The 22,773-nt window shown below is 39.8% G+C and overlaps 1 protein-coding gene across 2 annotated transcripts in view; it reads right to left on the bottom strand.

The window, feature by feature from the left end:
- NSF (N-ethylmaleimide sensitive factor, vesicle fusing ATPase) overlaps positions 1-13,118 on the bottom strand; it is a 155,432-nt gene extending 142,314 nt beyond the window's left edge. For both annotated transcript variants that reach the window (XM_024760811.1, XM_024760810.1), the window contains exon 1: positions 13,070-13,118. In XM_024760811.1, coding sequence (XP_024616579.1) covers positions 13,070-13,081 — 12 coding nt within the window. In that variant the 5' untranslated portion in view covers positions 13,082-13,118. The remainder of the gene's footprint in view (positions 1-13,069) is intronic.
- Between the last annotated feature and the right edge of the window lie 9,655 nt (positions 13,119-22,773).

The following is a 22,773-nucleotide window of genomic DNA, read 5'->3' as shown; positions in this document are numbered from 1 at the left end:
AAGAGGGCCCTCACTCAACCATGCTGGCACCCTGATCTTGGACTTCCAGTCTCTAAAACTGTGAGAAATAAATTTGTTGTTTATAAGCTACCCAGTCTCTGGTATTTTGTTACAGCAGCCCAAACAGACTAAGACAAGTTCATATAACATAAAATTCATCACTTTAAAGTGTACACTTCAGTGATTTTTAGTATATTCACTACATTGTGCAATTATCACCACTATCTAATTCCAGAACATTTCTAGCACTCCAGAAAGAAACTCTGTACCTATTAGCTATTTAATCCCCATTCTCCCCTCCCTCATCCCTTGGCAACCACTAATCTACGTTCTATCTCTATGGATTTGCCTATTCTGAACATTTCATATAAATAGAATCATACAATCTGTCATCTTTGTGATTGCGTCTTTCAATTAGCATAATATTTTCAAGATCATCTATGTTGTAGCAAGTGACAGCACTCCATTCCTTTTTGTGATCATATTCCACTGTATGGATAACCCACATTTGTTTTATCTATTCATTAGCTGATGGACATTGGGTTATTTCCACGTTTTGGCTATTATGAATAATGCTGCTATGAACATTCATGTACAAGTTTATGTATGAACATATATTTTCAACTCACTTGGTTATATAGCTAGGAGAATTGCTCGATCATTCTATGTTTAACTTTTTGAAGAACTGCCGAACTGTTTCCCACAATGGCTGCTCCATTTTACATTTCCACCAACAGTGTATGAGGGTCCCAAATTCTCTACACTGTCACCAACACTTTTTTTTTTTTTAACTATAGCCATCCTAGTGGGTGTGAGGTAGTATCCCATTGTGGGATTTGATTTATATTTCTCTAATGACTATGATGCTGAACATCTTTTCATGTGCTTATTGGTCATTTTCATAACTTTTTTGGAGAAATATCTATTCAAATCCTCTGCCCATTTTAAAAGTTTCTTTTTATTGTTGAGTTATAATGGTTCTTTATACATTCTGGATACTAGACCATTATCAGACATATGATTTATAAATATTTTCTCCCATTCTGTGGGTTGTCTCCTCACTTTCTTGATGCATGATAATTTTAAATTTTGATGAAGTCTAATTTATCTATTTTTCCCTTTGGTGCTTGTGCTTTTTGTGTCATATCTTTTTTAAAAAAATCACTGTTTAATGCAAGGTCATGCAGATTTTCACCTTTGTTTCCTTCTAAGAATTTTATAGATTTAGATCTTTGACCCATTCTGAGTTCATGTTTGTATGTGGTGTGAGGTAAGGGTCCAGGTTCATTCTTTTGCATGTAGATATCCAGTTGTCTCAGCATCACTTGTTAAAAAGACTATTCTTTCCCCACTGAATGGTCTTGGCCCTCTGTTGAAAATCAATTAACCATAAATGTATGGTTTTCTTCTGGACTCTCAATTCTATTCCACTGGTTTACATGACTATGTGACTATCCTTAGGCCAGTGCTATATCATCTTGATTACTGTACTTTATAATAAGTTTTGAAATCAGGAAGTGTATCCTCCAACTTTACTCTTCTTTTTCTTTTTCAAATTGTTGTGGCTAAAATGGCTTTGCAACTCCATATGAATTTTAGGATCAGCTTGTCCACTTCTGGGAACAAAGCAGTTGGAATTTTGAAAGAGGCTGCACTGAATTTATAGATCAATTTGGGGAGTATTCCGATCCATGAACAGATTTTCATCTACGTTTCCTTCTAAGAAGATGTCTTTCCATGTATTTAGATCTTTAATTTCTTTCAATGTGTTTTACAGTTTTCAGTGAACAAATCTTACAATTCTTTGGTTAAACTTAGTCATAGGCATTTTGTTCTTTTTGATGCTATTGTAAATGGAACTGTTTTCTTAATTTTATTTTCAAATTGTTCATTGCTAGTGTATAGAAATGCAACTGATTTTTGTGCATTGATCTTGTATCCTGCAACTTTATGGGATTCATTTTTTAGCTCTATGTTTTTTTCTTGTAAATTCTTTCATCTGTATATAATTTTCTTTCTTTCTAATTTGAATGCCTTTTTTACTCTTTTACTTGCTTAACTGCCCTATCTAGAACCTCCAAAATAGTGTTGAATAGAAGTGTAAGACAGCAGACATCCTTATCTTGTTCCTGATCTTAAAGGGGAAGGCTTTCAGTGTTCACCAGTAAGTATGATGTTAGCTGAGGGTTTCTGTGCTAGTTGAAATATATTTGTTGAACTGAATTTTGAGAGTGCCAACTCATAAGGTTGCTCTGAGAGTCTAATAAGAAAGGATCTGTGAAGGTGTTTTCAAAACTGTAAAATACCATTCATTCAATTTAAGATATTCTTATTTAGTAACTTACGTGTTCTTACTCTGAAAAGTTTACTCCAAATGTTCTTAAAGAAATCAAAACAATATTTGTGAAGCTTTTTTTTTTTTTATTCCCAACATCCTGATGAAAGTTTGGCACCTACGTTCTTTTGAAGGGTGAAGAAGGAGAGAAGAATTTTTGGAGAAGGAATCAGAACAAGGATCCCAGGCCTTAGAGCCTCTCCCCAGTCCCAACCCCTAAGTCCCATATCTCTGGGCTCTTCCCTTAGCGAGACACAGGGAATTCAGGAAAGCAGAAAGTTAGAGATGCAAGACAGGCAAGAAGCAAGAGGCAGCATGGTACAGAAGGTGGAACACAAGTTTCAGTAGAAAAAGTTAGCTGTGATTTCAGTTGTTCAGAAAAAAAAAAGAAAAAAGTGAGATACCCGAAAATATTAGAAAGTCTACTAAATTTCACACCTTCAAAGCTGCAAAATCTATGAGTTACATCCATATTAATCTAAATTGCTGATGTTAATCTGAGTCACTATAATTAAACATGCTAATAATTCATGATGCAAGTGCCTGTAATACTGAGAGGTTTCTCTGTTTAATAAACTCAGCTTGATAGTATAAGAATAATATAATGGTATTATTTATATTTTTTGGTTATTTAGAAATAATTATTTATAAATAATTGAGTAAAAGATTGGCTGTCGGAAGGCAAAAAGGAATTACTACCCTACTTTTGTTCAATGGAACAAATATTTAATGAATACCTATAATGTTCCAGGCACTGTGCTCTGTGCAGGAGATGTTCAATTAACAATGAAGTAGTGACTACTTTTTATATTTTTTGAATACTGAATAAAAATAAAATATTTATTAAAAACGTAAGATATAAAATACCAAGAAACAATCACCATGTTCCTACCACCTAGTTTAAGGAAAAGAACATTACCACTTCTTTAAATCAACTTTTTATTAAAGAAAACATAGATACAGAAAAGTACACACATTGTGTTTGGCTCAAAGAATTTCTGCAAAGTGAACACACCCAGGGTAACCAACACCCAGTTAAAGAAAGAGAACATTACCAACATCCCATACTGCCCCCTCCTAATCACTAGCTCTTCACCCCCAACCACAGATAACTGCTATCTTGTTTCTACCACCAGAGATAGAAATCAGAGTTTAGCCTGTTGAAAACTTTATATAAATGGAATCATGTAGCTTGTATTATTTTGTGTGTGACCTCTACCCATCAATATTATGATTGTCAACACTCATCCATTTTGTTGCATGTAGCAATAGTTCATTTTCCTTGCTTTTTACAGTATATATGAATATACCACCATTATTTATCCGTGAGTTGTTTCCAGTTTTTAATTATGAATACTGTCACTAATAACATTACATGTCTTTTGAATAATATATGTATGCATTTCAATTGGATAGCTATACTCCCACCCCCACCCCCACATACACCCACTCCAGAAGAACTGCTGGATCGCAAGCATACATGCACACATTCAGCCTTAGGGAATTTTGCCTAAGGTATACAAAGTGATGTTTTGATATAAGTATACCTTGTGTAATGATTACCACAACAAGCTAATAAACATATCCATCACCTCACAAAGTTACTTCTGTGTGTGTGTGTGTGTGTGTGTGGTAAGAACACTTAAGATCTACTGTCTTAGCACACTTCTTTGGCGGCCCAGTGGTTAAGACTCCGTGCTTCCAACACAGGCAGCGCAGGTTCGATCCCTTGTCAGGAACTAAGACCCCACAAGCCACCCAGCACGGCCAAAAAAAAAAAAAGAAAGAAAAAGAAAGATCTGCTGTCTTAGCAAATTTCAAGAATACAACATTTTTAAATTAACTATAATTACCATGCTATCTAGCATTGCAAATATTTTCCATGGAAAGGTCAGTCAAGGTACCTAATTCTCCATACTGCAGGAAATAACTTATGCTTTCTTAAACGTCTGAAAATGGGATACAGGTGAAGAAGGTATTAAAGGAAAGGTAAGACAATAACGCTGAAATCTAGAAATAACAAGGTTGAGTATACATTTGGAAGGAAATCTGGAGAAAAAAATCTCGAACAATTTGTTAAAGTAAATTGGAGAGCTCAAAATCCTAAGTCAATGGTCCTCAACTTTAGCATACAACATCTTCAGAACTGTTAAGGGATTGCAGGGGCCCCACCTCCAGTATTTCTAATTTAATCAACCTCTGTGGGGTAAGAGAATCTGCACTTTTAACAAGTTCTCAGGTGATGCTGATTAGCTGGTCTGCAGATTCCACTTTGGGAATCATTGCACTAAGAGAAATAAACTTCATAAAAACAGAAATAATGGCAGGTTCATTTCCTTCTACAATAGAAGAGAAGAAAATACGGAAAAGAGACTTCAATAATGCTCTTGGTCCATTTCATCCTTTAACTCGGTAAAACTTTATAGTTAAGTTTATTTTGATGCTTTTTAAGTAGTAAATTGATTGGAAGTCTATATAAACAAAAAAGTTATCAGACTCAATATTTGCAGATCGAGAAAAGGACTGTATCGGAGGCCAGCAGCTATTTAAAGTTAGATCTATGCTATATTAATGATTTGGATAACAGAATAAACAACAGTATTCAATAATTGGCAGAGAACATAACATTAAAATCCAACTACAGACACTGTCCAAAATGATAATTTACTAAGGTATACAGAAATAAACATTCACCCATTCAACAATCATTTACTAAATAACACTTTCATGCCAGGCTTTGTTCTAAACAGTGGGATCTAAGTCTGCTATCATCTCAAAAAATTTTGTCAATATTATTCTCTAGGAGAAAAGTAACTAGGATAACTAAATCGTTTTAATCTCCGCACTCAGGTGTTTTTTTGGAAGACCCAGAATTAGTGGTAAGTTTTATTTTCATTGCTTGTCAAACCAAGTAAGAAAATGTTTGCTCATATGCCCATAACACTAAAAACACTTTACACTTTTAAAAAATCCACCAGCGATGGGAATTCCCTGGCGCTCCAGTGGTTAGGACTCTGCACTTTCACTGCCGAGGACCCGGGTTCAATCCCTCATGGGGGAACTAAGATCCCATAAGCCACTTGGCCAAAAATAAATTAATTAATAACAAATTAAAAAATAATAATCCATCAGTGAAATCCTAAAATTCTCTTTAATATTTAGTGATTTTATAAAGAAGTAAATGTTGGATTTCAAAAATGACAACTTATTTCTTACTTTAATTATTTTCTCCATTACCAAAGATCTACATAGCTAGTGCAAATTACATCAGAATTTTAGCACTTCATTCCGAATTGAGCAAAGGACCCAAACACCCTGCATTACTCATAAACAGCTAATGCTAATTCATCTGATTGCAAATCTATAGGGCACAAAGTTGCGATAAATTATTAGCACTTTTTGCTTAATGGCAAAAAAACAGGAAAGAAAGGAGGGAGGGAAGGATGGGCAGGGAGGGAGGGAAGGATGGGCAGGGAGGGAGGGAAGGATGGGCAGGGAGGGAGGGAAGAAAATCATTTTATCAGCTTCCTAGAGTAATCCAGCTAAATTTTATTGAAATGATCTTTGTATCTGCCCTTATAAAATACTATAAGGAAAAATGTAAATCAATGGCAAAAGATAAATTTAAATATAAAATTTTTTTAAAGGAGGGATTAAGTTGCTCATAAACTTCATATGGAAAAGGGCAAGAAATGCCAAATGAAGAAAAATGAGGGGGACTAACACTACCAGATAGCAAGAATAATTTTAAAGCTATGGTAATTAAAACAGTGGTATTGGTGCACATACAGACAAACAGAATAATGAAACAGAATAGAGTCTAGACTTACAGTGGATATAAAACAGAGGTAGCATTACAAATCAGTGGGAAAAAGGATGGAGTCAATACATGACATTGGGACAACTGGTTATACATACGGAAAAGATAAAATTAGCTTCCTAATTCACACCAAACACAAAAATAAATTCCAGATGAATCAAACACCAAAACCTTTTAAAAGAAAATCTTTCTAATTTCAAAGTGGGAAACGATCTGTTTTAAAACATACAAGTACACTAATTATAGAGGTTTAAAAAAATGGGTAGTTATAACTAAAATAAAATTTAAATCTAAAACTCTGCAAACATGAAAAGATCACCACTGAACAGCCCAAAATAAAAAAAATGGGCAAAGGACATGCAAACATAATTCACAGAAGAGGAAACTCCGAAGACCCATATGAAGAATGCTCAATCTCACTAGTAATCAGGAAAAAAATGCAAATTTAAACAATAATATTATTTTACCCCTATCATATTGTAAAAATTAAAATGTCTGCAATATTAAGTGCTGGAGAGGACATGAGTATCAGGTACTCATATACTGCTGGTAAGACTGCAAACTATTACAACTAGGTAAAGATAAAGGTCACTGATCACCCAACAATTCTATGTAGCTATTCTACATAGGGTAAATGTCCACGTCTCTAGACATACATCTTAAAGAAACTGTTACACTCATATGTAAGGAGACATATACAAGAATGTGTGCACCAGAAGAAATAAAATTGAAACCACCTAAATTGTCCTCTGATAAGAAAACAGATAATTGTGGTATATTTACAAAATAGAATACTACACAATAAACAGAATTAACTAGCTCTATGTAATTTCAACATGACTAAATCTCAATTTTAAATGAAAAAATGCACGCTGTAGAAGGAAATATACATTATGACACCACTATATACATTTTTAAAACACAAAAAACAATATATTAGTTATGGGCACAAACATACGTAGATGTGAACAGAAAGGATTTATACCAACTTTAGGGTAGTGGTTACTTCTGGAAAAGGTCAGTGGAAAAAAAAAAAAGGTCAGTGGAATCAAGAAGGGATACAAAGGGGATTCAATTGAATCTATAAGGTTTTATTTCTAAAAGTTAAAAGATATAGAGCAAATTTCACAGTACGTAAACTTCCCTGGTGGTGCAGTGGTTAAGAATCCGCCTGCCAATGCAGGGGGCATGGGTTCAATCCCTGGTCCCGGAAGATCCCACATACCGCGGAGCAACTAAGCCCAGGCGCCACAACTACTGAGCCTGCACTCTAGAGCCCTCGTGCCATAACTATGGAAGCCCATGCGCCTAAAGCCTGTGCTCTGCAACAAGAGAAGCCACCGCAATGAGAAGCACGTGCACCGCAACGAAGAGTAGCCCCTGCTGGCCGCAACTAGAAAAAGCCCGCGCACAGCAACGAAGACCCAACGTAGCCAAAACTAAATAAATAAAACAAATAATTTTTTTTATAAAAAGAAGGGATACAAAGGGGATTCAACTGGATCTATAAGGTTTTATTTCTAAAAGATACAAAGCAAATATCACAATATGTAGACACAATCTGGATGATGGGCACATAGATATATGTATGTTATACTATTTTCTGTACTTTTTATCATGCTTGAAATCTCTTAAGGCGCATATGAATTATTCTTGTTTAAAGTGCATAGAGCTAGAAATAGTTATAGTCACACAAGGAATATTTAGTTTGCATCATAAAAAAATAAGTTGAAAATGAGTTTAAATCACTAGGAAATTGAAGGCAGTGTAAGGTAGGTCTCAGAGCCCATTCAAGGGCATTAATACTGAAGTAGGATAAAGGACCTCATTAAGAGATTTTAACCTATACACTATACCCAGAGTATGGACCCTTAAGAACAGCCTTATAGGGACTTTCCTGGTGGAATGGTGGTTGAGAGTCCGCCTGCCAATGCAGGGGACACGGGTTCGAGCCCTGGTCTGGGAAGATCCCACGTGCCACGGAGCAACTAGGCCCGTGTGCCACAACTACTGGGCCTGCGCTCTAGACCCGCGAGCCACAACTACTGAAGCCCACGCGCCTAGAGCCCGTGCTCTGCAACAAGGGAAGCCACTGCAGTGAGAGGCCCGTGCACCACAACAAAGAGTGGCCCCTGCTCGCCACAACTAGAGAAAGCCTGCACACAGCAACAAAGACCCAACACAGCCCCCCAAAATAATAAATAAATAAATAATAATAATAAAAAAAAGAACAGCCTTATAGCAAGTGACTAATGTATTGCCAATGTAGCTGTTTCCAAGGATTCACTGCTCTAACAATTCAAGAATTTTCAATAGTAAAATAATATACTTTCACCTTACACCTTTGCACCCTTACTTAAATACCTGAAAAAAGAATACATCCATCTTAAGCATAAATTCCTCTGGGTTTCAGAAAGGAGCTAGCTGATGGTGCTTAAAGAGTTCAATTTTATTTTCTAAAACGTATTGCATTTGAACATACTTTATAAAATCTCCACTAGAGTGATACACAAAAGCAATAACTACTGCATACAAGATTGCAGAGAGCTGATATGTTCCGGACAGTAAAACTCTGATTTAGGAAATGGGACTACAAAACATTTTATATTATTTGTTTTGACTTGTGGTACTGCCCGTGAGCTGTCCCCCATCTAGGACTTGTGTTCCAATCTGAAGGTTGGTTATTTGGTAAATATGTCATTCACCCATAAAAATGTTATAAATGGTTAGGTTTCTGGTCTAGGTTACAAAAACTTTTTCAATATACTGATACTAAATATACTAGCCTGACCTAGACAAACAGCCAGATTAGGTAAAACTTACCTCTAACATCCTTCTAAACCCCTTTCAACAGCTAAGAGAGTTCCCTCTCTTAGATTCCTATTTAACATCATCTTACTCCTATTTCTTAAAACAAATTACCTCCACTAGATGTAAGAATTTATGAAGAAAACAATCCCTTGGTTTTATTTTCATTAATGTATGTGTATTTTCAGAAAGGGACTGCTAAATTTCCAGTAAGTGAGATTTCTGGCAATTTTAAAAGAGAGAGTACAAAAAAGTTCAGGCACTGTGGAAAGCCTATCTTCTTCTCTTTCCTTTTTCTTCAGGAGTGGGGTGACAGTGGTAGTCTAAGGGGTCTGGAAAGCAACACCAAACAGAGAAGCTTTACTAAGGAGCTTCTCCCTGCCTAGAGTCAGCTCTCCTCAGCTATTAAGGCTACATTTCAGATTCTTTCCTCTGCTTCTGATTCCCTGATTCCAGAGCAAATGCAGCACGAGAGTTCTGAAAGACGGTGTGAAGGCCTAGGGCAGTGGCAGCCATCTGTACGTGGAGGTCTTTTATAAATAAGTCTATAGTCAATGTAAGTAATAAAAACTATAACTTTAGAATCTGATTTATTACTAGCAAAAATTTAAAACAGCTGAGAAAAACCTATTACGTAATTGAATCTTTTGAAAGGCCAAAAGGAACCAGATACGTTTAAATTAATTGATCGTGTTATAAAATGTATCCAACTTGTCATTCCATATTTTTCTCTTATAATAAATACACTAAAACAATAATGACAAAAATTATTTTCTTTTAGGTTCTTTAGTTTTGAGATTAGGGGCTTCAAAGTATTTTAGGGATTAACCAATTTCTGATGACCTAGATGCTATATTGAATAACATCACACAGTTTATTCTTCAGTTTCCCAGATGGACTAAATATGATGCTTTCTTTTTTGGTCAGGAAAAGCAAAGGCCAAGATACACAGGTTACTAATGCTATCATCAGCAACACTGATACAAATCTTCAATTACAGAGTGAACATAAATACCATTTACAAGATGATGTCAGAATGCCAAAATTAACTAAACCAATCAAAAGCAGTAAAAACTCAAAATAGCTTTTCTCCCATAAAAAGAGTATTACAACAAGGCTGACTGTATTTGTTAAACATGGATAGGTAGTTGTTAGACAATTATGGCTATAGGAAGAAAAGATAAGACCACTCAAGATGGGCCGAAGGTGCTTAAATTTTCCGAAAGATAGAAGGTAGTTTTTGAAAATTAAACTTTGACAGCAGGCTCTAATAAGTTCTAGGTAAGGTAAATCTACTCTTCTTTATACCCTTGCAACTAAGTTGATAAATTGACCTGAATTCAAATGCTAACCCTGCTTCTTGCTGGCTGTGAACCTGGCAAGTTACTAAGTCCCTCTCTCTGAGTAAAACAAAGTTAATACTACCTATCTTGCAGGGTGGTTTTGTCATGATTAAATGAGATACATTTGTAGCTAAGCAATGGTACCCAAAGCACTAACCCTAGGCCCCAGGCAGGTGCAAAGCACTGATGATAGTAAGTAAAAAACTAATATGGTCTCTGCTTTCATGGAAAGCAAAGTCTAGTGGTAGAGGCAATCACACTAATAAATTTTAAATGACAGACATAAATATCTAAGGAAAGGAATTCAGTTCTTCAAGAGCATATTAACAAAGGATCCTGACTTAGTGGGGGATCAGAACAGGCCTCCCTTGAGGAGCTGAGTGATCTATGAGTAAGAGGTAAATGGCTGGGAGCAGAACATCACAAAGAAAGGAAACGCACATGCAAAGACCCTGTGGTAAGAGGTTCAAGGAACTGAAAGGCATAACCTGAGCATAGAGAGTAAGGCAGTGAGTAGAGATGCAGGAGCAGAACCACAAAGGGCCTTCAAGGCCCAGTTAAGGATTTAGTCTTCTCCCAAAAGTAATGAGCTGTTACTGAGGGAGGGGTTTAAGTAGCAATGGGCACGGGAGGGAATAATCAATGTGGTGAATGGCATAAGGAGGCCACTTGGGAGCTTCCCAAAGTAGTCCAGGCCAGAAATGATAGTAGTTTGGGAAAAGGGGGTGGAAATGAAGTTGTAAAGAGGTTGACAGATTGGAGAGACTTTTAGGATGTTAAAATGACAGAACCCATGTGAGTAGTCCAGTGGGTGTTTTGGATACAGTTTAAAGCAGTAATGCCCAACCCAGATTCTTTGGCCCTAATAATTAATAATACCCTTTTCTGAGGGGGGAAACAGAACTCAGTGATGAATTTTCCTTGAGGGCAGAGGATATGGTAAGAGACAGAAGTATAAAGAATGACCCACTCCCCCCCTCCTCAGGTTTCCAGCTTATTATAAGTGGAATGCATTGTGATGCCATTCACTGAAATAAGAAATCCTGTAAAAATACTGATTAGGTGGGCTAAGACCATGGGTTTGAATTTGAACAAGTTGAGTTTGAGGTGCCTTGATTTTAAATAGTCAGTTTGACATACTGATCTGAAACTTAAATGATAGGTCTGCACTGGGAGTAAGATACTGAGAATCGTTGGCATCTAGATAGTAGTTGAAGCTGGGCTTAGAAGTGATTGCCTGGGGAGAAAACAGAGTGAGGAGACAGCCTTGAGGAATATCTGCACTGAATAACAGAGTAGAGGAGGGTGAGTCTGCAAAAGAGCAGTCTGACTAAAAACAGGAGGGAGGCTGAAGCCAAGGGAAGAGCATTTTCCATGAAGGAGGCAACGGTCAACAATGTCCAACGCTGTTGAGATATCAAGTAAGACAAGGAATGAAAAATGTCAGTTAAGTTTAGGGGCACGTTTCAGTGGGATGATAGGGCCAGAAATCAGGCTGCAGTGGGTTGAGGCGTGAGTAGGTGGCAAGCAAATGGGAGACAAATAAATGGAGACAAGATTTCTAGCTGTAAAGTGGGAAGAGAAAAGGTGACAGCTGTGGGAGTGGAGGGAGGGTTTACGATGGGAGAAGCCTGAGTTTGTTAAGAGGGAGCAGGTGAATATAGAGTAATGGGGCTCCTTAGAAGCGGGGGGAAAGAGAATGTGAAGCACAGTTGGAGTAGCTGTAGATAAAAGGAGAGGTTGCGGGGAAAAGAAGAGAAAGAGGCCTAATTATATGACCTTTAAGGTCTCTTCTCACTCTAGAATCTCCCGACTTAACAATTTCCTTTAGGGAGAACATTTGCGTGTATGCATAATCTATGCAAATTTATTCAAATATTCCAGTAGAAATAAATCAGTCAAGCACATCCTTATCCCCTAATGACGCAGTTAACGTCCCCAGGTTTATGACCAGTGTAATCTCTGGGCAGGATCCATCCCTCTGAGAGGTTTTTGCTCAACGCACACTGCAGTACACCCCAGAACAGGCCTTATCTCCCCTCGCCAAACCCATACTACCCCGCGATCTCAGAGGCTAAAGGAGGAAGTAAAATTTAAAACCCTGAAACTACAACATATCCTGCAGCATTCGAAACGTCTGTCATTCATGAAAGGAAAACGCGACACTCCAAATCCATCCCCACTCCAAGCTCAAGGCATTTCTGCCTGAGCCGGCAGTGACACGTCCCCCAGATGGCCGGGGTTCAACACTAAAAGTCATTTGCACCCTCTCCTCCTTTCTCAAGACCTTTTATTGTGAAGAACCAGAAATGGGTTCCTTCTGGTCCCTGTCACAGCCCTCGCCCCAATGCAGCGGACGGATCCCCCGCAGTTTTTCCAGAGGCGGCACCTAATAAGCCCTCGCAAGAGAGTGCGGAGAAACCCGTAGAGCCCTCAGACCGGCCTGGGACGGCCACGAGCCTGCCGCTAGCTTGAGAAGAGAGGGGGACAAGCCCCAAGGGATGTAAAGGGAGGATTAAGGGAGACCTAGGAGACCCGGGTAGCGAGGTGGTCTCCTCCCTCGAGCTTCTAACGGGGACGGAGTTTCTGAGGAGGGCTAATCCCCTGCCACCGCTCCCTCTTCCCAGCTTCTCTGGCCTTCCACCCCCCTCCACCGCCCCGTTTGCTCAGGCTCATTCCCCTGCCCTGGGGCTGTCTGGACCTCCAGTTGCCCGTGAGCCAGGCACCCCCGCCTCGAACCGCGGCTCCGCGAACTGTACTCACCCGGCCCGCCATCTTCGCGGACACGTCCAGCTCCGCCGCTGCAGCTCGGCGCTCTTCCCGCCGCCCCCGCCCTGCAGTGCACGCGCGGACTCGACGGCAGCGCGGGGCGGGCGGGGCGGTGGCGCCATTTTGAACGCGAGCTTCCGGGGCGGAGGGGCTTCTGGGTCTTTTACGTAATTGTCTGCTGCCGACTTTGCCCAGGGCTCCTTTTGCGAATCTCATCACAACTGGCCGTTTGCGCCGGACTTTATAGGAAGTATAGGATGTTGATGCTTTTAATCACTGAGCCCCTGCTTATCTCTGCCCTTTAATGGCCTTTTAACTTTATGCTTCCAGACTCACTTAAGTGTGAAAATGTACGTAAGAGCACCCAGCGCGGTTACTGGCCTTCGCCCCTGGGAAGATCAGTAATGTGTAGTTGGTTCTGAATTCAAATTCCGCGTGAATTCAGGCTTTTGTTTGTAGGCGGACGTGTTTCCTAGCTCCTGAAAGTGATGGGCCTTGGCATTTACATTTAGCTTATGTGTAGCCTGGAAAACTCAGGTTAAGATTTACTTCAGGGGCTTCCCTGGTGGCGTAGTGGTTGGGAGTCCGCCTGCCGATGCAGGGGATGCGGGTTCGTGCCCCGGTCCGGGAGAATCCCACATGCCGCGGAGCGGCTTAGACCCGTGAGCCATGGCCGCTGGGTCTGTGTGTCTGGAGCCGGAGTCTGTGCTCCGCAGCGGGAGGGGCCGCAGCGGTGAGAGGCCCGTGTACCGCAAAAAAAAAAGAAGATTTTCCTCAAATGTGTAAGTGAATTGTGACTGTTTGTATATCTTTATATATTAGTTTATTATTAAATATATTTATTAATAAAGGTAATTTGTGTCTAACAACTTTTGTCAGTTCCCAGTGTTCATTTCAGACAATATATACACGGTGGAATTTGAATAAACTGTGCCCTAAATTCGGCCTTTTTTTTTTTTGACCTTGATGTTTCCTTTCTACCATACCATTTCCTCAGAATAGATAATAATAACAGCTCTCTACAAGAGGAGAGGTTCTCCCAAATAGGGTCTCTGATGATCTTATTGCTTCTACTATCTTATATTTCTCTTTATATTTACACAAGACAATAAAAAATGATCAGACGTGTTACCTTTTCAACAGTTAATTAGAAAAAAAATAGTTTTTTCCAATATGAGCAAAGGAAAGAAAGAATTAGAAGAGCTGGGCAGGCTTTAGCGATTTAAAATGGAAAACTAATAACAATAAGTGACCTGAAGATGGGCAGGGGGACAGAAGAAAAAGGTCAGGTAAGTTTCGTAAACTCTCACACTGTACCTGAGAACCAGAGTGTGCTGTTGGACAAATCAGATGTTAACTAAATCATCGATGGATCAGAGAGTTTATCAGGAAGGACAGGGAACTAGTTGAACTCTGATCTATTAACTTGGAAAAGCTATAAAAATAATTTAAATAGATTGGGGAGTTGGAAGATTCTCATCCTTTTCTTTTCTCTGCCACTAACTCCCCACCTCCCTTCACCTCTCTGAGCCCCAGTTTCCTTACTTGGAAAGTGAGAGGTGTAATTTGATGAGCTTAACAGGTTGTCTTACATTTTTTGATACTTTGAATCTATAAATCAAGAGATTTTGCCCAAATAATTACCAGATCCAGAAGATGACATTGGCTCTCAGTACAATGATCTGACGTTATTTTCAAGGCCAGAGAATAAGCAAATGTATTTACCACTGCTTTGTTGTCTTGTTTTGCTAGGTAAACTAGATTGCAGGTGAAAATGTCTTCAGTCTCTACACCAAGGAGGAGTGTTTATCATGTAGGAAAGACAGGTTTGCTGAATGCTGGAGAGGTTCCACTGTGTCAGCTTACAAGCATATCTCTGCACGATAAGGGACTCTTTGTATCCTCTCACAAGTGGTATAAATTCATTAGAATCATGTACACAACCCTCTGCAGGGTCTACCAAAGAAATCATAAGCAGACATGAGCTCCTGCCCTTGGGGTGCTTAGCAACCAGCTGGAGGGGAAACATTACCCCAGGTTGTCACATGCCTGTGCGTCCCATCTGTGCCTTGCTCTAATATTCAAGGTTGTCTTAGAAAGAGAGTGGAACTGATTCTGCGTCACCTTCTGAGCAATCCTTGCAGTTATGGTTGATAGATAATAAATATTTTTGCTGCCCCAAATTCATTCCCCTTTTTTTCTGGTCACAGCTACCCTGGTTCATGCAGCCTTGAAAGCATAGTCAGACCATGCACCCTGCCGTCCCCTGGCCTAGGAGGGAGCACAGAATCCAGGCTCAGTCAATCAGATGCTCTCTCTCCCAAGCAACTACAATCTGGACCATCCTGAGGGAGAAAGACAGAAAATAGCAAGAGCTGATTTACCCCAATGGTGATATTCTGAAAAGACCATCCACTAATTATCTAGACCTGGAATTAACTGATTTCTGTCTTTGGCAAAATCTGGTTGTCTCTCTTTGTCTTGATTTCTGTGACTTAATCAGTCTTTCCTTTCCTCAAAAAACAAAAAGCAAAACTAAACGAAACTCCTTCAGTTTGTCATTGATCCCTGAAATCCTTAATATACTTTCCTCTCACGGTGATGAGAAAATAGGTAAGACAGCTTACAATGATTTAAATTTAACCTAAAGTGCAAATGTCTAAGGTCATTTTCTAAGGTCTGGAGGGATTTTTCGGGGTAGAGGAGGTTGGTGAGGTGAGACTAGGGATAGACTAAGAGAGGAAAAGGGGACTAGGTACCTGAAAGGTGAGGAGAGAAGATGACGACATGATGAAATGGAGATAACAGTGCCCAGGATAAAGAACAGTGAGGCACGTGGGGAGAGGGGTAAGGGTTTGACCAAGGTCAGCTCTTGCTGATTACAGCTACTCTGTGACCCATTGTGATGGTTAATTTTATGTATTAACTTGGCTGGGCCCCAGTGCCCAGATACTTGGTCAAATGTTATTCTGGATGTCTCCATGAGGGTATTTTGGGACGAGATTTACATTTAAATCAATGGACTTTGAGGAAAGCAGATTGCTCTCCATGAGGCCTCATCTAATCCACTAAAGGCCTGAATTGAACAAAAGGCTCATCTCCCCAGAGCAAGAGAGAATTCTCCAGCAGACTGCCTTTGGACTTGGACTGTAGCTCTTTCCTGAATCTCCAGCTTGCCAGCGTCCTCCATCAGATTTTTGGACTTGCCAAGCCTCCACAATCACATGAGTCAATTTCTTAAAATAAATTTCTCTATATATACACATCCTGTTGGTTCTGTTTCTCTGGAGAACCCTGACTAATACACTATGTTTCCTGTCAGTGATTCCAGACTTTTATGTAGTGAAACTTGGTATCACCTGTTGCTCCCTGTTAGGTAACGGGCATCTATAGGTGGAGGCCCAATTCAAAGTCTTGGAAACCCCATGGATATAATTCTATTGATATGTTCAAATTACGTCCAGTTAAACATCACTTAACAAGTGCTCCATTAGAATGGGGCTGAGTAACTTTGGGACATTCTGGTTGTAACAGTGATGCTTAACTAGGGGGAAGTAGATTTCTTCTGTGTTTTGAGGAGTGAGAGCAATAGTAAGCTACATAAAAGTGAACTGATTCACTGTTATCCAGTTTATTTAACAAAGCAATGTGATGTTTTGCTGATTTCCACAGTAGTCAAAGGAAAACTAGTCTGTGGAAGCCTAGGGTTAAACAAATCGCACTGGGGATAGAAAGGAGTTTTAATCACTCCAAGGTGTAGGTTTCAAAGATCTTCCAACAGGACTGCATGCAGGAGTTTCAGGGAACAGCGCTGTGCATTGAATTCACCACTGCATTGTGACTGTCAGAGGGTATCCTCCAGGGTGTGTGTGTGTGTGTGTGTGTGTGTGTGTGTGACAAGGACCTGCACTGACCCCTTGCAGAAGATATCCCTGTGAAGCAGACAAAGGTGGTCTTAATAAATCCTTTGATACCCTCCTCCTCTTTCCCAAGTTCTTTCAGCATTAATAACCTAATATATTACTCTTTCCAGGAGTGTAGGCAATTTAAGAGACTATTGCTGGGGAGCAATAAAAAAAACGAATCTCTAAGGGCAAAATTTCAGAGACTGGGACATCTCTATGTGGACAGCGATCCTTATTCTTGCCCTTCCAATCATAACCCACAGGTCAGCCACCCATGTCCTCAGCCCAGGCTTTCAGAGAGCCCTGTTGAAAACTTGATATTATGGCCCCATCATAGCCAGTTTTAGGAAGATGCAGCTGCCATCTGTTTGTTTTCTGTCAGAGAAAACTAGTTCCCAAAAGGATGGATAAGGCTAGAGAACAGAGCAAAATGGAGAAAGAATATAGGGTTTTATTTAAAAGAAGGAAGACCAGCTGATGCAATGCAGCCTTTTAGCTGCAGTCAGGTATTTTACTGTTGGGTTATTTATTTATTCATTTATTTTGATGAGTATGCCTTTTCTCTTTGGAGGATCAAGGACAAACACCTATAGTCACAAAAATCAATTCATTCTGGAAAGTCTCAGTGGGCAGAAGAGATGATAGCCTCCTACGTGGAAAGGAATGAATGTTGCTATGGAAACCGGCTGATCCTTTAGTGCAAGCCCCAATGCACTTGCCAGGCTGCATAACCCTGCATAATAAACGTCGTGGGTCCAGAGAGCTGCCTGCATCTCTTTGAAAAAGAATCATTCAGATACTGGTCTGATGAGCTTTTATGCATCTTGAGAGAAGGAAGTCACAGTCTCCTGGGAGTGGTTGAGTTGCCTAGAACTTCAAGACACCAGAGGCCCACAAACCACATTGGGGGTGACTATATTTTCTCCAGAGGACTCCTGAGAAAAAGTGAAGGGTGTCTTAAGGTTTCTCCTAAGGGCAAATTTACTGGAGAGGTTTGTTTCTAGGGCAAGGAGTATGTACAGCAGGACTTTCCAAGGGAGGGAAAATACATCTCTCCAGCAGGAGCATGACCAGAATAGAAGGATAAGTTTAGTGATACTTGAGGGGAGGTGGTCCCGGTATACTGTGTTGCATTTAAACTCTCTAAACTTAAATGTATTCATGTGAGAACTGGATGAGGTAATTATCATACAGTACCTAATACATTAAGCACCTGACCCAGCAATTATAAGGCAAATACTAACTACCAAGAGTGCTAAAACTAATACTAGTAACACTATTAACCAATTTGAAAGTCGAACTCAGAGTCAGGGAGCTATCTCCAAATAATATGCTTCTCAGGATGAAATTATCTCTCTGCTTCTCCCAAGAGCACTTTGTACACTTCCTTCATAATTATCAAAATTTTGTATTTTTTAAAAAATAAGTTGTTTTGCCTTATAAAGTTAGTACAACATTTTCTCACAATCACTTTAAAAAAAAAGTCACAACCTCAACTCCTGAATACAATCACTAGTAAGTTAGGTCTCTTTTCCTTCTAGCCTCCTCCCATGCACGCCCCATGGATATTCTTTTTTTTTTTTTTTTTTGGCCAAACCAGCGGCATGCGAGATCTCAGTTCCCTAACGAGGGATTGAACCCGGGCCCCTGGCAGTGAAAGCATGAATCCTAACCACTAGACCACCAGGGAACTACCCCCATGCATGTTCTTATTAAAAAAATAAGCTCTTCCTCAGCTAACAATGTGGTTATGTCCCTATAAACCATCATAAGTTGAAAATATCGTCATGTCGAAAATGCATTTAACACACCTTACCTACCTAGGCTGAGCCTAGCCTATTTTTTTTTTTTTTTTTTTCTCTTTTTTTTTTTTTTTTTTTTTTTTTTTTCTTTCTGTACACGGGCCTCTCACTGTTGTGGCCTCTCCCTTTGCGGAGCACAGGCTCCGGACGCGCAGGCTCAGCGGCCATGGCTCATGGGCCCAGCCGCTCCGCGGCATGTGGGATCTTCCCGGACCGGGGCACGAACCTGCGTCCCCTGCATCGGCAGGCGGACTCTCAACCACTGCGCCACCAGGGAAGCCCAAGCCTAGCCTATTTTAAATATACTCAGAACACTTACGTTAGCCTACATTTGGGCAAAATCATCTGACACGAAGCCTATTTTGAACTAAGGTGTTGAATATCTCATGTAATTTATTGGATACTGTACTGGAAGTGGAAAACAGAATGATTGTAAGGGTACAGAATGATTTTAAGTATATCAGTTGTTTACCATTGTGAATGTGTGCATGACCCACAGACCTTGTGGGAGCTGTGTGGCTTCGTGTTAGATGATTTTGCCCAAATGTATGACATATCACTGGCCCAGAAAAAGATCAAAATCCAAAATTTGAACTATGGTTTCTACTGAATGTGTACTGCTTCCCCACCATTGTAAAGTCGAAAAATCATAAGTCAAAACTGTAAGTTGGGGGACTTCCCTGCTGGTGCAGTGGTTAAGAATTCGCCTGCCAATGCAGGGGACACGGGTTTGATCCCTGGTCCGGGAAGATCCCACATGCTGCGGAACAACTAAGTCCGTGCACCACAACTGCAGAGCCTGCACTCTAGAGCCCGCGAGCCACAACTACTGAAGCCCGCGTGCCTAGAGCCCGTGCTCCGGAACAAGAGAAGCCACCGCAATAAGAAGCTCGCACACCATAACGAAGAGTAGCCCCTGCTTGCAGCAACTGGAGAAAGCCCGCGCGCAGCAACAAAGACCCAACGCAGCCATAAATAAATAAATGGACCCTATTTTTTTTTAAATTGTAAGTTGGGGACCATCTGTTTATATATATGAAATATATATGCATGTATGAAACATATATATGTGTATGTATGTACCTACATAGTTGTAATCCTTTAGCAATTGAGTGCCATATGGACTGGGACTTTGTTTTATTCACAGGCTTGATGCAGCTCATGTGAAAATAATGCATATTCTCAGGCAGTGAAGGTTGGAGACAAAAAGCTCTATTGTTATCAGCCTAAACATTGCTTCTGTAGGTACAATGGTAGGTAAAAAAAAAAATCTTATCTTTGCTGTTTCACCTTTTTTTCAGGTTATGATGACTCCATTCGAGCAAACAAACTTCATAGTTGCTGGCAAACTTCTTTACATCTTTTCTTGCAAGTCATCAGGACATAAATAGATCATAGTACAGGAAATAAAAATACTAGTAAACATTTGGGGAAAAATAAACCAAGTAATCAAAGAATTGAAAATTAAACCAACATAAGATACTTTTTTTTTTTTTGGTTATCAAGTTAGTAAACAAAACAAAAACACTAAAAACCCTCTTTTTAAAAAGAGCTTACCTAATGATGAAGTAAGTAAATTTGGCTTTCACTTGGTTGATGGGAATGGAAATTTTTATAATATACTCAGAAAATAGTTTGGCACGTAATATGTATCAAGAACCTTAACAATTTTAATGTTTTGACTGATTGAACTTTTGGAATTCTTTTTTTTTAATTAGCAAGGAATGCAGGAAGGGAAAAAACTGTTAGCTGCAGTATAATTCATAAGAGAAAAAAATTTTTTAAATCTAAATATTGAACTATGATGAAATACAAATTTGTACTCTAAAGCAAGTCAAGGAAAATTTAAACTTATTTTCTCAGGAATTCCCTGGCGGTCCAGCAGTTAGGACTCCGAGCTTTCACTGCCGAGGGCCCAGTTGATCCCTGGTTGAGGAACTGAGATCCCACAACCTGCGTGGCGCGGCCAAAAAAAATTTTCTTTTTCTCTGCCCTTGGGCCTCCTCTCTCCCCTCTACTAGGGATTGTGTATCTGCGTTACACATTCACCAAACCTCCTTATCAGCAGAAATACCTGCTCAACCATAAGTAGCAACATTCTCCTAGCATCACCAAGACAACTCCCCTCTCTGCTTAATTTTATAAGGGGCCACCGTGACCCATGACCCACTACTCGCTTTGTCCATGTAGATCTGGATTCTGTAAACTGTCAATAATATGTCATTTAGGGACTTCTCTGGTGGCGCAGTGGTTAAGAATCCACCTGCCAATGCAGGGGACACGGGTTCGATCCCTGGTCCGGGAAGATCCCAAATGCCTCGGAGCAACTAAGCCCTGGCGCCACAGCTACTGAGCTTGCGCTCTAGAGGCCGCAAGCCACAACTACTGAGCCTTCGTGCTGCAACTACTGAAGCCCGTGTGCCTAGAGCCCACGTTCAGCAGCAAGAGAAGCCACCGCAATGAGAAGCCCGGGCACCGCAACAAAGGGTAGCCCCCAATCCCTGCAACTAGAGAAAGGCTGCACACAGCAACAAAGACCTAATGCAGCCAAAAATAAATAAATTAAATAAATAAATTTATTTTTAAAACCTATAAAAAATAATACGTCATTTAATGTACAGCCCCCTCTGTCTCAAAAAATTTATATAACTGTGCTTTGACCTTTAATGGGCAGAACAGTTCTTGAAGCTTTCTGAGGAGCTGTTCCTGGGTTATGATCCTTAATTTGGCTTTAATAAAATTGTCCATGTCTTTCTTACATCAACCGATTAATTTTTTTCTTCGACAACTACATGAAAATGATTAAATAAATCAGTATATCCATATGATGGAATATCACACAGCTATCAAAAACGTTTGTAAGAAAAATGTTAAACGATCTGGAAAATGCTCAAATTAAAATATTAAGTGAAAAAGACAAAATTCTACACATTCATAATCTGAACTACGTAAAAATTTCATGGAAAAATGACTGGAAAGGAATAAACCAAAATGGTAGCAGTGATTGCCTCTGGATGATAGGATGATGGGCAATTTTTTTCCTCCTCCTCCTCCTCTTTTTCCTCTCTCTCTCTGGTGGGAAGTGTCTTTTTTTTTCCATTATATTTTTTAAAATGACTTTTTTTATAGTTAGGAAAAAATATTATAATTTTAAAGGAGTCATGTAGAAAAACCTCTCATATGTACTTATATTTACCCTCATATATACAGTCATTGTGATCAGGAAAGCATTTGATTAAAAAGATTAAGGTGTCAGACAGACCTAGGCTTAAAACTCTGCCCGGTTACTTAATTTTCCCCTTTGTAAAATGGGAATAATAGTAGATTCCAACTAACGGGTCTTTGTGGTCACGCAGGTTAAGTCCTTAACATATTTCCTGGCACATACCACGTTCAATAGGTGTTAGTTTCTCTGTTTATGTACCATTAGGAACAGTTATGTACCATTTACGGGCGTTTGTAAACTTTTTAGTGAACCAAGTTGGCATTAGGGGGCTGAGTTACTGAGAGTATTTCTCAGGAATTGAGGACTGTGGTTCTGTGCTCCTGAACGCAGGTGCAGGTGGCTAGTATTTTCCCCAACTGTTGAAAACCTGTTCAAAAGCAGGGCGGCTGTCTAGCTTCAGACTGAACAGGAAACCTTCCTTATGCCTTATTTCGGTGTCTTGTCTGGATGTTTCCCACACAAAACAACGCCCCAAACTAGTTTCTACTTTTAGCTCAACCTCAGCAAATTTCCTTAAATAGCACTATGAGCTTGGCCCCGCCCACATGCCCCTACCCAGTTGGTCCGAATGGGGTTAGTTCAATCCTTTGAGTTTTTCCGAGTTGATTGGCGGAGCAAACCGGAAATCTTTTTACTTTTTTGATTGGTCGTGCACAGCCTAGGGGCGGGGCATATGGGCGTGTCTCGCCAGGACCCGGTGAGCTGTCATTGGAAGATTAAGCCGGCATTTCCAGAGCTTCGTGCCGTCGCCTAGGTCGCGAGGGG

Source organism: Neophocaena asiaeorientalis, unplaced genomic scaffold (genome assembly GCF_003031525.2).
Source record: "Neophocaena asiaeorientalis asiaeorientalis breed wild unplaced genomic scaffold, Neophocaena_asiaeorientalis_V1.1 scaffold30, whole genome shotgun sequence".
NCBI classification, from domain to species: Eukaryota; Metazoa; Chordata; class Mammalia; order Artiodactyla; family Phocoenidae; genus Neophocaena; species Neophocaena asiaeorientalis.
This window is presented reverse-complemented; position numbering and strand designations above follow the sequence as displayed.